The sequence below is a fragment of the Danio rerio genome, chromosome 20 (genome assembly GCF_049306965.1).
Source record: "Danio rerio strain Tuebingen ecotype United States chromosome 20, GRCz12tu, whole genome shotgun sequence".
Classification (NCBI taxonomy): Eukaryota; Metazoa; Chordata; class Actinopteri; order Cypriniformes; family Danionidae; genus Danio; species Danio rerio.
The window spans coordinates 46072501-46090246 of NC_133195.1; the positions used below are offsets into that span (position 1 = coordinate 46072501).

General features: G+C 36.4%; 3 protein-coding genes across 9 annotated transcripts in view; 2 read left to right on the forward strand and 1 right to left on the reverse strand.

Annotated features, from left to right (window-relative positions):
- The window catches only part of pimr115 (Pim proto-oncogene, serine/threonine kinase, related 115), a 7111-nt gene extending 7091 nt beyond the window's left edge, over nucleotides 1-20 (forward strand). The window contains exon 7 of the mRNA XM_073933653.1: nucleotides 1-20. This exon is cut by the window's left edge and continues 186 nt beyond it. The gene's annotated coding sequence lies outside the window, so the exon portion shown is untranslated.
- The window catches only part of ttll2 (tubulin tyrosine ligase-like family, member 2), a 68293-nt gene that overhangs the window by 20368 nt on the left and 30179 nt on the right, over nucleotides 1-17746 (reverse strand). For 2 of the 6 annotated variants that reach the window (XM_073933269.1, XM_073933268.1), the window contains exon 1: nucleotides 7193-7368. The exons of 1 other annotated variant lie outside the window; for it this stretch is intronic. The gene's annotated coding sequence lies outside the window, so the exon portion shown is untranslated. Of the gene's footprint in view, nucleotides 1-1531; nucleotides 1609-7192; nucleotides 7570-7797; nucleotides 7964-10193; nucleotides 10314-11514; nucleotides 11622-12232; nucleotides 13007-17746 lie in introns of those variants that run through there. 3 more of the 6 variants (XM_073933260.1, XM_073933261.1, XM_073933259.1) reach the window with 3 other exon arrangements.
- On the forward strand, nucleotides 10418-16702 carry pimr213 (Pim proto-oncogene, serine/threonine kinase, related 213). 2 transcript variants are annotated; one of them, XM_068215474.2, is made up of 7 exons: nucleotides 10418-11639; nucleotides 12812-14146; nucleotides 14436-14578; nucleotides 14862-15240; nucleotides 15565-15741; nucleotides 15857-15945; nucleotides 16485-16692. In XM_068215474.2, the coding sequence occupies exons 1-7, from the start codon at nucleotides 11504-11506 to the stop codon at nucleotides 16503-16505; spliced, it is 2280 nt and encodes a 759-aa protein (XP_068071575.1). In that variant the 5' UTR covers nucleotides 10418-11503; the 3' UTR covers nucleotides 16506-16692.

Here is a 17746-nt window from a genome sequence, read left to right on the forward strand (position 1 = left end):
TATGTGTTTAAAAAAATGCTAAAAAAAATACTAAAAAAAAATATATATATATATATATATATATATATATATATATATATATATCAGTCGTTCCCAGTCCAGGTCCATATATTTTGGGTGTCTCTCTCTAAGAAATGTAATTTGAGCCAGAGGAGAGAGACTCCTGACCAAAGACTACTGGGATCAACTGATATATATACAGGGTTTCCAATGAACATTATCACTCACCAGCCAATTTGGAAAAAAAACTGGAAAAACAATTAATAAAATAAAACAATAAAAAAGTTTAAAATAGAAAAATAAAAAACATCATTAATAAATAAAACAATAAAAAAAGTAAAAAAATATGTATAAATAAATAAAAAAACATCATTAATAAATAAAACTAAAAAGTAAAAAATAATAAACAAACATTTTTATTCACAGTTTCTACTCCTCAGTGTGATTATAGGGCACGCGTTCACAAGCACTGTGCAGTGACATATACCCCACGGATGCCTGTGCGACTTCCTCTCTGACTTCCTCTCTTAAAAACTTCACAGGCACATCCAAGGTTATATGTCAGAGGCGCAACACGTGAACGCGTGCCCTATACTGACACTGAGGGAAGAAACTGTTGAATAAAGTTATTTTTGTTTTATGTGTCGTTCCCAGTCCAGGTCCATATACTTTGAGTGTCTCTCTCTAAGAAATGTAATTTGAGCCAGAGTAGAGAGACTCCTGATAAAATATAAAACATCATTAATAAATAAAACTATAAAAAATGCCTATACTGAAATATAAATCTGGCCATGTTATTGACTAATCAGAAATTCTTCTAAAAACAAGCAAAAAATATTAATAAATAAAATATTGAAAAAAAGTAAGTTTTGTTATTTATTACTCATCCTCGTGTTCACTATTTTAACTATTTTTATTTTTATGTTAGAGCTCCCTCATCCAGACTCAAAGTCCACAAAAACAGTAAAAAAACATCCTCAAAACAGATCATACGCCTTCACATAAAACAAACATTTTTATTCACAGTTTCTTCTCCTCAGTGTGATTATAGGGCACGCGTTCACAAGCACTGTGCAGTGACATATACCCCACGGATGCCTGTGCGACTTCCTCTCTGACTTCCTCTCTTAAAAACTTCACAGGCACATCCAAGGTTATATGTCAGAGGCGCAACACGTGAACGCGCGCCCTATACTGACACTGAGGGAAGAAACTGTTGAATAAAGTTATTTTTGTTTTATGTGCACATAAAAGTATCCTCATAGTCAGGAATCTTGCTGTCTATGAGAGATTAAGGAGCTCTCAGATTTAACTAAAATATCTTCATTATTTTCATTCAGATATCTTCATTTGTGTTCTGAAGATGAATAAAGTTACTACCTTTAGTATTTGCTTTAATATTGTCCTCATATACCACCTTCTCTAGTCTAATGTTTTGCTAATGTGGTATATGATTTATGGTTGGAGGACATCATTTATTGACTAGTGATTTTGTGTGTAGTTGTAGTTCATGGTGAGTGATAATCCAAACCCTGTATATATAGGTGGCGAAGTCCGTTCCTCCACGTGGTGCCACTGGAAACTGCCCATCTTGAAGGTGGTGCTGAGCTGAACACGGACAAAAACTGACATTAGTCTGGGGCGACAAGCCTCACAACTGATGACAATCATGAATTTTGTACTAAAGTTTGAAATAAAGTCACATTTGTCAAAAATAAGTGCTTCTTCTATTTTTTAAATGTGGATTACTGCTGATTATTGTGTGTTTCAACTGAGATCATTCAGGAACAAGAAATGACAACGTTTGTAGATTTAACACAGATTAGCTGGATTTAACATTACTGAGCTGAATGTGTTTGATGTACAAGCATACATGTGATGGAGTTTTTTGATTCTGAGAACTGAGCCACCGTGCCACCCAGTTAACTTAATACTTTTTACAAAGTTAAGTGGATTGAACATAAAACAATACAATTTTTCTAGACAAAACTCCCAATCAAAGATAACTCCTACATTTTTTACTTGAGATTTAACATATGGTGTAAGACTTCCCAAGCCCCCAATATAAGACATTCTTGTTTCTGAGGGGCCGAAGAGAATAACCTCAGTTATCTGTGGGAAGCGGTTGCATTTCTGAGTTTGTATTAGCTGCAATAGCAAGCATTGTGTGCAAAACTGTCAAACAAACAAGCAAGCAGGAGTATTCTGACCATTTTATGGTTGCAGTTTGAGAAGTTGTGTGCAGTTTTTATTCTTTTTAATGTCTTTATAAGCTCTTCATTGTCTTTTAAATCTCTTCATTTGAACCCCTTATTAGATTAGTTTGGTGTTATTGCCTCTTCAGAACTGCACTGTAAAAATAAACGTCATTTTACAGATAATTGTCTGTATTTTTTTACAGAATTTTCCAGTTTTTTCATTATACAGGGAAATACCTGTTGTTTTACACATCTGTTCTGTAATAAAAAATTCTAACATTAAATTTTCAGTTATTGCTTGTAATTTGGTATTACGTTATTTTTTTAAAGGAAAGATTTGTATGTATTTTTAGAGAGTAACTCATATTTCTACGTTAATATTTAGATTATTCCTGTAAAAAAAGGAAAATAAAAATTCAGTCAAATAATTAGAGAAGGGGGAGACTGCAGACTTGGATCCAGACAGATCTACGGCCCAGGCAGTTTTACACCCCTGTTGTTCCTGATGCGTCCAGTAGAGAGAGTACAGTACAGTATAAGCCTCCAGAGCTTTATCACACCCAACCATTGGTGTAATATAACAGCAATGTGTTAGTTTGACTAAATTTTAGCAAACTATGTGCAGGCAGGCTAGCTACATGTTCTACATCAACAAAAAAGTAAAAGAACATTAACCTACATAAGAAAGTGTGTTATGTAGGCTAATTTTCATTGACTTTTTTGTCTCAGCAAGGGAGTAATTATTATATATTTAATAACTAATTTAAAGATATATATTTTCTCATAGATTAGACAATACACTTGCGTGGTCTGGGTAGTCAGCCAAATCTACACTACATTATTCCTCCATATTTGCCTTTCTTAAATATTGAAATAAATCTAAACAGATATGAAAATTGAATTTTATTTAAAATTTTAAAATTGCATTGCATTCAATTACATTTGATATAATGCAATCCTGTTCTAGTTTAAACAATTAAACGATCATATATCTATAAATGCATAGAGAAACTCAAAATTATAAATGGTCTACTTATTTGTGTTCATTTAGCTATACAGTACATTTTATATATTGGCAATGAAGTTTGCACTGTACATGCATTCATAATGTTTATCACTTATTGTTTCATAATATTTATTGTAACAATTTGTTACAAAGAAAATAATTATATATGCTAAATATGGGAAAGTCAGGGTCACAATTTGTAGCTGCAAATAACAAAACATTTCAAATATAATGACTTTTGTTATACCTCAAGTTATAATTCTTAAATCATAAATCAAATAAAAAAACTATTTTGATATGTTTCGCATACGTCCAGGTAATATGTAAAATGGCATGAATTTTTTTTTTCTTTTTCCATTCCTTACTGTTTCTGAGAATTTTTAGATATTTGGACTAGAAACAAGTCTGAGACTCTTAAGTAAGAAAATAATTTTTGCAGAGTACTTATGCATAACTTTTTTTTTTTTGATGCAAGGATTCAGCTTCATTTAAAGAAAACTGGCAATCTCTAATGATATTGTTGTCAATAAATCAATGTTAAAAAAATCTAATGTTGTCTGGGTTTTTGTTTGTCAGGTAGCTAAATGGTCCTTTAAATTTTAGAAAGTAGTAAATTGTTTGTCTAAATGTTCAGCAGCTGTCTGGTAGTCAATACCACTGCATTCTTATCAAAGCACATCATTACTCCATGTTACACTGTATTGTTTGTTTATAATTTTGTTATTTTCAAAATGCAACTTTATATATAAACAATACAACAAAATGCATCTCTCTATATGAATATGTATAACTAGGCTACAATTAACCATTACACTTTTTCACCATTACACTTTCCAACTATTTGTGTATTTCATTTTTCTTATTAAATGAATCTAAATTAATTTGCAAGTGGGCTTTTGCATATCTGAAATTGTTTGGTGAGTGTATCAATTCTGCATATTATCAAGTGAGTTTATAACTCACTTTCGTATACATTAACTTAGCTTTCATATTTAGTTTTTAAAAAATGTTAATAAAAGAAAAAAACACACATATATATATATATTTCTGTGTCGTTCCCAGTCTAGGTCCATATATTATCAGGAGAGAGACTCCTGATAATATACATAATATATTATATATATAATATACATGGCCAAAGATACATGGCCAAAGAATTAAATTGTTATCCCTGCACCACTCTGTGAAGAGCTTTACCTCCTCCCTGTAGTTCCTCTCATCATTATCCTGGATGAGACCCACTATTGTGGTGTCATCAGCATATTTAATAATGTGATTAGTGCTAAGTTTTGCACAACAATCATGGGTCATCAGAGTGTATAGAAGTGGACTCAAGACGCACCCCTGAGGGGAGCCTGTATGGAGCAGAGTGGTAGATGACGAAATACCCTCCGCTCGCACAAACTGTAGCCTATTTGTCAGAAAGTCAAGAATCCGGTTCTGAAGAGGTGTATTAAGACCTAGAGATGCTAATTTATTGATGATTGATTGATTAATTTATTGGTGCTGAGGAATAATAGTATTAAAAGCAGAGCTAAAACTAACAAACAGCACCTGTACCGATGTGTTTCTACTCTCCAAGTGTTCAAGACTCAGATGCAGTGCAGTGGATATAGCATCATCAGTTGACCTGTTTGGCCGACAGGCTAACTGAAATGGGTCAAGTGAAGTAGGCAGGATGGAGGTGATATGACTTTTTACCAGTTTCTCAAAGCATTTCATTATCAGTGAAGTTAAAGCTATCGGCCGATAGTCATTTAAAGAAGTGACTGAAGGTCTTTTTGGCACTGGAATGATAGCAAATGTTTTGTAGCATGATGGCACAACAGCTTGATGCAGAAAGATATTAATTATGTCCGTCAGTACAGGCGCAAGTTGTTCTGCACACCCCTTGAGTACTCTGCCTGGTATTTTGTCAGGCCCAGCCGCCTTACCAGCGTTTACTTTCATTAGGGTCTTGCGGACATTAGTGATATCAAAGCTTAGCACCTGCTCGTCGTGCTGCAATGTGGCCTTCACTGCTGGTGTAAAACAGCATCAAACCTTACAAAGTAGTTGTTAAGATCATTAAGTAAGTTAAAGTTGTTTTCACAGGACAATGAGATGCTTGTATAGTCTGTGACAGACTGAATACCCTGCCATAAACTTCTAGGGCTCTATTTTGACGATCCATGCGCAGAGCGCAAAACGCAGGGCGCAAACGCTTTCAGGGCGTGTCAGAATGCATTTTTGCTAATTTAAGGACGGGAATATCCGCTTTGCGCCATGGCGCATGGTCTAAAAGGGTTGAGTTTATTTTCTTAATGAGTTATAGGTGTGTTTTGAGAATAAACCAATTAAAGCCTCATCTCCCATTCCCTTTAAGAGCCAGCTGCGTCACGCCATAAGCGCATTTTGACGTAAAGTAATTTCACTTTCGCTTTTGCTCTCGTGGATAGGGAAACCTTTACGCACAGACATCAATTAGCCTATAAATAATTAATTTCGTTTGTTACGCGCAAAGATTTGTTTCAAAACTATTTCTAAATTCAGTTCTAATTTCCAGCAAACGAATAAATGAACAATAATAACAAAGTGTGCTCAAAATACTGAGTTATATCCAAATACACCTGCCATGCCCCATATTGTCTAAAATTTGACAGGTGGACAAATCTAAGCTTGTTTTTTAATAAAACAAATATAAATATGGATATAATAAATAATACTGCTAATAATAATAACATTATACAAAAGCAAATTGAATGAACTGAAAAAGCCTCGCGAGAGGAAGAAAGTAAGGCAGTGGTTTTTAAAACTTCAAGTAAGCTAGAAATTAATATGTTTCGTAATATTTTAGTCATTTTTATTTATATCCTGTATATATCCTTATTATATATATATATATATATCCTTAAGATATTATATATTTTTCATATGTAAAGATATTTGCGTATTGCTCTGCATCTTGTTTGTAGTGTGTAAGCCAGGTGCACTTTGCGCCAGACAACAGAGCGACTTTGTTCTGGTCTAAAGATCAGACTATTTACAGTTTCTCAAAATAGTAACGCACCAAAACACGCCTGCTTTTTTAGACCAGAACGCCTATGGGCGCACATTTGAGCGCAAATGCATTTGCTATTTAAACAGCGTGGCGCAACGCCTCAAAATGACCCTTGCGCCGAGCTAAAAGTAGCAAAAGAGTATTGCGCCGCGCCTTTCGCCACATTGCCCCGGTTGTATGATAGGGCCCCTATAGTGTCTTTGTGGTCCTGGAAGTATTCTTTAATCTTATTTCCATGGGCTCATTTTGCCACTCTGATTGCCCTATTCAGATTGGCCCGAGCAGACCTAAGGACAGCTGCATCCCCTCACTTGAAAGCAGAGTTTCTTGTTTTTAGCAAAGCCTGCACCTCTGCAGTCATCCAGTGTTTCTCATTCGCTCTGACTTTAATGTTCTTAGTGACACAGCCATCCTCCATACACTTAAAAATATAACTGGATACAGCATCAGCATATTCATTCATATCTGTGCCTTGGCCATTTGTGGAGGCCTCTCTGAACACAGTCCAGTCTGTGCGATCAAAGCAGTCCTGTAATTCAGACATAGCTCCCTCTGGCCAAATTCTCACTTGTTTTATAGAGGGCTTGGTACTTGGTACTTGGTGTCTTTAGTATAATGTAATTACCCGAGAAGTCGCAATCCAATAGAACTAGTAACTATAAGCTACTATAGTAAATATATAGTTTATATTAACTATAAACGACTATTTTTTTCCTCTTCAGTAGGTTATTGATAAAATACAGTAAGTCTTAAGGTTTAATACAAATTAATTGATTTTTGAAAATCACCAGGCAACCCCCCTTCATTGTCCCGCGACCCCTCGGGGGGTCCCGACCCCCACTTTGAGAACCTCTCCTCTAAAGGATTGTTATGCTGCATTATTTAGGGCAACTGGAGCCAGGAACACTTCCTAAAAGACATTATAATTTGAACGGCATCTGCACTTACTGTATGTTAGTCTTTTTTTTTTATTAATCCCAAGGTTTCTAAAATCCTGAGCCAGGCCGTATCCTGAGCAGCTGCTGTGGTGGTCATGGAGGAGTGGAGAGCATGAGACTGATTCCTGTAAGACTCCAGTGACCGACGAGTCCTCGCATTGATCCTGAAGGGCCAGCCTGTACACCAGCTGGTGACCACTCCCACCTGCAGCTTCTCCACGATGGACGTCTAGCGTTCTCCAGCCTCAGGCGCCTAAACTGCAGCTCTGCACAAGACGTTTGGTCATAGGAGAAATGGTCGTGCCCAAGGTCACCTCCTCCACCTGCTCCTCAAATGGTCACCTGCTGCACTTGGCTCTCCATCATAGTCGCCTCCTCCACCTGCTCCTTCATAAAGGTAAACATCAAGACAAACATCAAGACAAGATGTTAACTATACACTCAAAAAATGTGCTTGTTTAAACTACTTGTTGCAAATTAGTTTATTACTTACTTTTTAATGTTTAATTTGCTTAAATTTGTAAAAAGAAAAAAAAAACAATTAAGTAAACTTGGAGTTGTGTGGAACCCAGTGTCTTTTACAGTGACTTTAAAAATATCGCGCATGCATCTCACCTTCACAAAAGTGTTGAGAAAATGAGCCAATCTTCTGAAGGTAGTCTTGGGCATAAGTGGAAAGTGTGCACCGAGGGGTCAATATTTCACATTTGTGTTCTTTGTTCTTAGTCTCCTTGCTGAGAAGCAGAACAGGCTAGTACTCAACGGCGAGGAGTTTCTTAACCTGCAATGACAAGATTGGGTATTTAATGTTTAAAGCAACAGAAAAGCAAAAAAGAAAAAATATGTGTATATTATTAATTATTGACAACATTCAGTCAAGCATCTCTGATGACCGCATACCAATTACAGTTTTTCTCAGTGGCGTTGGTCCATGTCTCAGATCAGAATTAAATTCTCGAAACTACCTGTTCAATCTCCACATCATCGTGTCACTTGTGCACATCAGAAAAGCAGCTTCTGACTCCTTTGAACAAGTCGCAAATGCTTTTGCACGACCATGCAAATGATTATGTGCAATTCTCTGATGTTTACTACATTATCAGCTGCTTATGTCATGTTGATCTAAATTTATTATTTTTATTAATTTATTATTTTGGTTTCTGTTGAATTAATCCACCCCCACAACATTTAATCGTTTTTTCATTGCATAAGTCTTTACATCCAAGTTGTCATATGTTGTCATAATGCATTTATCTATACATTTCCATTAGACTTTTCTTTCTAAATCTGTCTACAGCAGGGGTCACCAACATGGTGCCCGCGAGGATCACATGTGTTGCCCGCAGGCCTGTTCTAAAAATAGCTCACCATAGCGCCACTTACCAGTAAGCTTCATCTAATATAGAAATAATCATTTAAAAATGTAAATATTTGCAGAGATATATAAAAATAAAGTGTTGCACATTGATACAGTAAATACAGGGTATTTCCTACCCTGTTAAATCATTGCTGATAAATTTTGTGAGAATCATTAACATGATCAGTGTCTTCACATGGATGAATATCATTAATTATTACCAAAAACATAAAGTATAACTAAAAGTAAATTGAGCAAATTTGTGATTTGAGAGGTGTTTATCAAACTGGTAGCCCTCCACATTATCGGTACACAAGAAGTAGCTCTCAGTTTCATAAAGGTTGGTGACCCCTGGTCTACAGTTTGTACATTTTCCCAGGTTAATCTTGACTTTTTCTGATGAAATGGCATCTGAGATTGTCCTATGTTCACATTTCTACTTTTGTTTTTGTTTTTTTGTGCTATGCGGTGCTGCATTTGTCTTTCTGTATCACAATGACATGATCTGTCAACAAATTACAGTACAAACTGCAAACAAAAATATTGCAATCGTTTACACCAGGAGACCCCTCCAGAGTACAATGTTTTATGGACAACAAGACTAAATGATCTGACTGTCTTATCCGTACACAATGACACAAGGACTTGTCTTTATGATGGCACTGACACATTCATTGACACAGAAATTTAGTTTTGAGAGATGAACTAAGGATTCAAGAGACTGGCTTATGCAGATAATCCATGGTGTTTTGCTATTTGTACGTATTGTTTTGAGAAATGAACTTCCTGTTTTGCTCATTTCAATTTTGATCTGAGAAACCTACTAAAGTGACTGAGAAAAACTGCAATATCATACAAGATGTTTAACTTTGTGGTGAAATTAGGAAATAAGAAAGGCTGATACAACACAAACAACTCTTCTACATTGAAAAAACTAAACAAAAGGATGAAACCATGAGGGCCTCTAAACATTAGCTCAGGATTAGCTCAAATATTGGCAAAACTGTGTGACTACTGTACAACTGGACAGTGACAATCTACAGATTAACTCAAAGTAAAGGCAGAAGCTACTGATTATACAGCCAAAAGGGTGAACGCTCCACATTGTAAAGATGTTTTACAATTTTACACATTATTAACGTAGAAGGGTGGCACGGTGGCTCAGTGGATAGCACTATCACCTTACAGCAAGAAGGTCACTGGTTCGAGTCCCAGCTGGACGAGTTGGCATTTCTGATAGAGCTTGAGAGATACTGCAAAGAGGATGGGGCAAAAATTCCTAAAGACAGGTGTGCCAAGCTTGGGGCATTATCTTAAAAAAGACTTGAGGCTGTAATTGCTGCCGAAGGTGCATCAACAAAGTTTTGAGCAAAGGCTGTGAATACTTATGCACGTGTGATTTTTCAGGATTTAAAATTAAAAAATAAATAAATAAACAACAATTACAAAAAAATCTTTTTCACATTGTCATTATGGGGTATTATGTTTAGAATTTTGAGGAAATAAATGAATTTAATCCATTTAAGAATGAGGCTGTAACAAAAAATGTAGAAAAAGTGAGGCGCTAAGACTTTCCGGATGCACTGCACATTCAATGTTTGACATTTTTTTTACTGAAAAAAAAAAAAAAAAAACAGTTTTAAAAAGTACATACTATAACAACTGCTTCATCTTTGGATGCATTGTTGTGGCTCTTCTTTCAACCGACCACCCATTCCTCCTGCTTCCAACTGCTGAAGCTTTTTTCTTCAGCCTCTGCTTCACAGGCTGCTTCCTTTTACAATGTGAATTGATTTTTGACAGACAAGTAGTCAGATAGAGAGAGAGAGAGAGAGAGAGAGAGAGAGAGAGAGAGAGAGAGAGAGAGAGAGAGAGAGAGAGAGAGAGTAAAGTTAACAAAATAAAGACAACAGATATTATGATTTAGAGACACATAACAGAGACAGTAACATATATGGACACGAGTTTTGAAAATAGATAGATAGATAGATAGATAGATAGATAGATAGATAGATAGATAGATAGATAGATAGATAGATAGATAGATAGATAGATAGATGTTGGCTCTAAAAAGTGCCTTTAGGTTGGCTAAATGTGTGTGTTGTGACAGGAGACTGCTTGGAGAAAATCTGCAGGGAGAACAGAATATTACTAAGACTATTAATATTAATAAGACTATTATTATTACATGTTAAAAGGTTTTTGCTGGTGGTAAAGGTGAATGGATGGACTTTTAAAGCAATATCAGTATGACATGGCGCCATTTTATTAATTTCAGCATTAAATTTAAGTTACCATACTTTTGTATTTGCAGAGTATATGGAGTTTGATAAGGCAGATCTAGTCATTTAAATTGATATACACTGATATGTCATGTTCAATAAGTATACACTTAGTACATCACAGCGGCCATATCTTACATTTGAAGTAAAGTTACGAAATAAACGCTAAGACAAAGCTTGTAAATGTGTTTAAAACGACCCTGATAAAAAAAAAAAACGAATCTCAAGTTCACCAAACCAGTATTGATTCATCAAACAGGAAATATTTACGAGTCAAAGATTTCATGAAAAAAATCCGTTTATTTTACTCCAAAAACACCCGTGAAGGACAAAAACAACCGCTAAAACTAGTGTATTTTTCAACTCGGAGAAAATTAAAGATACACAGCGCAAAACTGACCAATCACGTATCAGTTGGCTGGGAAACGCTGGAACACATTCGAATTCTTACGAGAGACACCTCTTACATTCCTCATTTCGCCATTACTCTTACTTGACAAGTGTTTAGTTGAGTTGTACAAAGTTTGCTTTGAATAATTTGCTTTTCTTGTATCGTCAAGTGATAGCGTACGATTTATTAAGGCTTACTCTGACAAACGAGCTTTACGTACAGTAAATTTCAGTATTTATTGTAGGTTTATTTAACATTTCTCATATTTAAGTGTACGGAAATTAACCCCTCATGTTATTTACCGTACTCGGAGTAGTTGCTCTCTTCCTGAGAGAAAGAAACATCAGTTCCACCGTCTCAGGTCAAGATGAAAGCTTCGACCGTCAAGAAGGACTGGTCACAGAACCCCCTGTGGCCAACAGTGATGGTAAATAATGTTGTGTTATAATTACATGTTGCTCATTTTGTATACTGGAGTCTGTGTAGGGCTCTACACTTATTTGACTTTACTGTAAATATTTACAAAAGTGAATAAGGTTTTTGGTAATAATATAGGCCTAATGAAAACTAAACACATGTGGTGTCAAACATTCGTCACACAAACGTGTCTAATATGGTGCCAACAATAATATAAAATAATAGCTTTAGTTTTTCGTCTAGTTCAGATATCAATCCCCCACCCCCAGCAGATTATTTAGCTTGTTTTAAGGAAAACTCAGTTCAATTTGAAATATTTCTGAACACAAGAGAATATTTTTACTTGTCAAGAAAACGCTGCTTGATTTAGTTTTTCTCAATGCAAACTGCAAAAACCTAGTTGATTACCTGCAAAAGCGTGTCTCTTGCTCAAAATGAATAGCTCATTCTTCAAAAGCAAGAATTCGTGTCAATGAATGTGTCAGTGTCATCAAGGTGAAAAGTCCTGACACCATTGTTTATGAACAAGATAGTCCTTTTCTCTGCTTCAAGATAAAAGGGTTCGTTCACCCAAAAATGCAAATTCTGTAATTAATTACTCACCCTCACGTCACTCCAAACCCCTGAGACCTTCTTCCATCTTCTGAACACAAATAAAGATGTTTCTGAAAGCTCTCTCATCCTGCATATACAGCAAGGTTCCTGACTTGCTTAAAGTAGATAAAAATACCACAAAAACATCCTCAAACAGACAACATGCCTATTTCACATGCTTTAATGCTATTTGTAGTGGAAAACATGAAAACTTTCTTCATATTTTTGTTTTTGCCAAGCTTAGGGTTATTTTATTTATTGTTATATGATACAAAATAGAAGCTGAAAGGACGATCTCATTATCTAGATGTCTAATATCCAGTATCTAACCATGAACTTAACAATAAATATTTGGATGACCTGATTATATATACATTCAGCAACTCAATTAAAATCACTATTCTGATCACAGCAAAAAATATCCTTGCATGTGCAAGGATACCAACAACTAAAAGTAAAAGTAGAAAGAAATGACCTTAAAAGTCAGTTCATAATTGACAGCATTTGTTATTATCAATAATAAACACTGGATAAATATTATTTAGGTAAATCTAAAATCTTTTGTTTCATATTATTCCTTTTCTTCAGGTCGAGAAATCGGTGACTGGTGTGAAGAATCATCTTTGCATCTGGAGGAACAGATCAATGTTCAGACTGAGGAACCATCACTGGAGGAACCTGTTGATGGTCAGAGTGAAGAACCATCACTGGTAGAGCCTGACAGTGTTCACGGTGAAGAACCATCACTGGTAGAGCCTGTCAGTGTTCACGGTGAAGAACCATCACTGGTAGAGCCTGTCAGCGTTCACAGTGAAGAACAATCACTGGTAGAGCCTGACAGTGTTCACGGTGAAGAACAATCACTGGTAGAGCCTGACAGTGTTCACGGTGAAGAACCATCACTGGTAGAGCCTGTCAGTGTTCACAGTGAAGAACCATCACTGGTAGAGCCTGACAGTGTTCACGGTGAAGAACCATCACTGGTAGAGCCTGACAGTGTTCACGGTGAAGATTCATCACTGGTAGAGCCTGACAGTGTTCACGGTGAAGAACCATCACTGGTAGAGCCTGACAGTGTTCACGGTGACGATTCATCACTGGTAGAGCCTGACAGTGTTCACGGTGAAGAACAATCACTGGTAGAACCTGTCGATGGTCACAGTAAGGACATAGCCAGCTCCTCCAGCAGTGATGATGTTCCTCGATACCTTTTCTACGCTGAGTCCAGCAGTAGTGATGACTACCCCCAAGAGATTTATTCAGCCGGGTCCAACTGTAGTAGTGAGCTCACAGTCAGCTCCTACAGCAGCTTCTTTTCAGCTGAGTCCGGCTGTGGTGATGACACCTCTACCAATTTCGAGTCTGCCGAGTCCGGCTGTGGTGATGACACCTCTACCAATTACGAGTCTGCCGAGTCCGGCTGTGGTGATGACACCTCTACCAATTTCGAGTCTGCCGAGTCCGGCTGTGGTGATGACACCTCTACCAATTTCGAGTCTGCCGAGTCCGGCTGTGGTGATGACACCTCTACCAATTTCGAGTCTGCCGAGTCCGGCTGTGGTGATGACACCTCTACCAATTTCGAGTCTGCTGAGTCCGGCTGTGGTAATGACACCTCTACCAATTTTGAGTCTGCCGAGTCCGGCTGTGGTGATGACACCTCTACTAATTTCGAGTCTGCCGAGTCCGGCTGTGGTGATGACCCCCCTCCAAATGTGGTCTCTACTGAGTCCAGCTGTGGTGATGACCCCCCTCCAAATGTGGTCTCTGCCGAGCCTGGCTGTAGTCATTACAACCCCCCAAATGTGGTCTCTGCTAAGCCCGGCTGTAAAGAGGATGTTGCTCAAGGTGCAACCTGTCAGACAGAGGGCGCTGTTCCACCTCAGCCAGAAAAGCTGAAGGATGAAGACACACACATCATTGGTAAGTTTACAACCATGACACCCTGAAAAACCCAACACAAATGCATATTTTAATATGTATGTATATGTATGTGTGTGTGTGTGTGTATGTGTGTATATATATATTATATATATAGAGAGAGAGAGAAAGAGAGAGAGAGAGAAAGAGAGAGAGAAAGAGAGAGAGAGAGAGAGTAGTGGAGACAGAATTAAAAAGAAAGCGGAAACAGAAAGGTGAGTAGTTTTAGATGAAGGTAGCACTGTCACTATTTCACACATGTTATTAACTTCTCTGATTTCTCTTTTCACAGAGATCAACTCACAGCACTATAAAATTGGTGCTGAGCTGGGCAAAGGAGGCTTTGGAACAGTTTTTGCCGGGACCCGTTTAGAAGATGGCCTTCAAGTGGCAGTAAAAATAGTCGATTCCAAGGCTTTGCGACTCATCAAAGTTGTAAGTTATCTGTGCTCTTTGCTCTCATTAACTGTTTCTATTTTAAACATGTCATTTTAAAGGTGCTGTATGTAAGTTTTTGACTCTTTTAAAGCACAAAAATACCATAATATGTTTGCAGATATTTTAGAAACATGCTAAGTGTCAGTTATTCTCCTTTGATAATGTGTCTTTGTTTTGCTCTCTATAATCTGCCCACTGTTTTTTCTGATAGATGTCTCTAACAGTTTTTACAGGAATTAACTTTTCCATCAAATGATCTGAACAACTGTTTTTCTTTTAGGGTGGGTTTGAAAAACCCCTTCCATCAGAGATCGCTCTGCACTATCTCGCCACTAAAGGCCCCAGGGTTAAACAAATTGCTGAGCTTCTGGACTGGAAGGTTGAGGCTGAACGTTACATCATAGTCGTGGAGCGGCTCATACCCAGTATGAACTTACGTGAATTTTTAATCGACAACAAAGAAGACACCCCTGAGGACTTGGTACGGAAAATCATGTTCAACGTAACAATTGCAGCTCACACGTGCTGCCAACGCGGAGTGTTTCACAGCGATATCAAGCTGGAGAACTTGCTGATAAATCCGGAGACCTTTGAAGTCAAACTGATTGACTTTGGGTGCAGTGTCCTCCTTACTAAAGACTGTTACCATCACTATTCAGGTATGTAAATCCCTCAAAGCTCTAAGGAGCTCTTGTGATGGGTCAAGGCTCAATGAGATTCTTGAAACATCCGCTGTTATTTATCTATACCAGGGGTGACAAAGCTCAGTCCTAGAGGCTTAAGTTTAGCTCCAACTTGCCTCAACACACCTGACAGAAAATCTTTAGTATACTTAGTAAGAGCTTGATTAGCTTGTTCAGTTTCATCTTAGTGGGGCTGGAGCTAAACACTGCAGGACACAGATCCTGGGTTTAATCACCCCTGATCTACACTGTTGGAAATTTAGATGTTGTGCTAATAAAAACAAAATCTCTTTCTTTCAGGCACAAGACTTTTCGCCCCTCCCGAGTTTTTAAACACTGGCAGATACCATGGGGAGCCAGCGACAGTGTGGTCACTCGGGATTCTTCAGTTTTTGCTATTGTTTAAAAAATATCCAGTAGTAGTTGACCTCTTCAAGTTGCATAACAGAGACATAGAGTTTGCCAGAGGGTCAAAAGGTGAGATCTTCTCTTCAGTTACAGATGGTTGTGTATAACAATTTGAATGTCAATGAAAAAAGCATGTTTAAACTTCAAGCCAATATTTACATGTACTGTATTTCTTTCTTTTCAGAATGCAGGGATTTCATCTGCGCTTGCCTGCAGTTGAACATCAACATTCGAAGTAAACTGCATGCTCTCCGTGCCCATGCCTGGTTTAAGGTGATTAATACATTTTGAAGATTTTGACAATAGTCAAATGAATCTGTCATGAGCTGAGTTTCCATCCTGATGTGAAGCACAATGTGAAGTTCACTAAATATATATTTATATATTTTGTAATTTTAAATAAGAATTATGACCAAATAATTTCCATCAAGTTGGTCGAGCAGCTGAACTGTAGTATTGGTAACCTCGTAACCAACAGTAAACAAGGGAAGTATAATTGAGAAATGTTCGCTACATCAAAGTTCATTTGACAAATGCTTTTCCATCATGAACCCTTTTTCACACAAATCCAAAATGACCTCAAGTGAGCATAAAACATTTTGTGAATTAAGGGATTCTCATTTAAATTTGTTTCTCATGTGATTCTTAAAAAGGTGCATCAACACAGGCTGATGGAAACCCAGTTAGTGTCAGACGACAATCCTGTGTTCTTAAACTTCTTTTTTTTAATTGACATTTATTGCTTTTCTTTTAATGATATGTTGTTTGTTTAATGCATTAAAGCTGTAACCTGATCACTGTTTTTGTTTCAGGAGGAGAACAAGGAAGAATGAGTAGAAATACCCTAATTTAATGGGTAGATCTAGTCATTCCAGCCACACCATGGTCCTATAGCTGAAAGAAATTTTGTGTAAAAAAAAAAATAAATAAATTAAAAAGCACTTAACAGTTTAGACTTTCATATATTGCTAAATATATATATATACACATATATTTGTATATGTGTTTAAAAAAATGCTAAAAAAAATACTAAAAAAAAAAAAAAAAAAAATATATATATATATATATATATATATATATATATATATATATATATATATATATATATCTCAGTCGTTCCCAGTCCAGGTCCATATATTTTGGGTGTCTCTCTCTAAGAAATGTAATTTGAGCCAGAGGAGAGAGACTCCTGACCAAAGACTACTGGGATCAACTGATATATATACAGGGTTTCCAATGAACATTATCACTCACCAGCCAATTTGAAAAAAAACTGGAAAAACAATTAATAAAATAAAACAATAAAAAAGTTTAAAATAGAAAAATAAAAAACATCATTAATAAATAAAACAATAAAAAAAGTAAAAAAATATGTATAAATAAATAAAAAAACATCATTAATAAATAAAACTTTAAAAAGTGAAAAATAATAAACAAACATTTTTATTCACAGTTTCTTCTCCTCAGTGTGATTATAGGGCACGCGTTCACAAGCACTGTGCAGTGACATATACCCCACGGATGCCTGTGCGACTTCCTCTCTGACTTCCTCTCTTAAAAACTTCACAGGCACATCCAAGGTTATATGTCAGAGGCGCAACACGTGAACGCGCGCCCTATACTGACACTGAGGGAAGAAACTGTTGAATAAAGTTATTTTTGTTTTATGTGTCGTTCCCAGTCCAGGTCCATATACTTTGAGTGTCTCTCTCTAAGAAATGTAATTTGAGCCAGAGGAGAGAGACTCCTGATAAAATATAAAAACATCATTAATAAATAAAACTATAAAAAATGCCTATATTGAAATATAAATCTGGCCATGTTATTGACTAATCAGAAATTCTTCTAAAAACAAGCAAAAAATATTAATAAATAAAATATTGAAAAAAAGTAAGTTTTGTTATTTATTACTCATCCTCGTGTTCACTATTTAAAATATTTTTATTTTTATGTTAGAGCTCCCTCATCCAGACTCAAAGTCCACAAAAACAGTAAAAAACATCCTCAAAACAGATCATACGCCTTCACATAAAACAAACATTTTTATTCACAGTTTCTTCTCCTCAGTGTGATT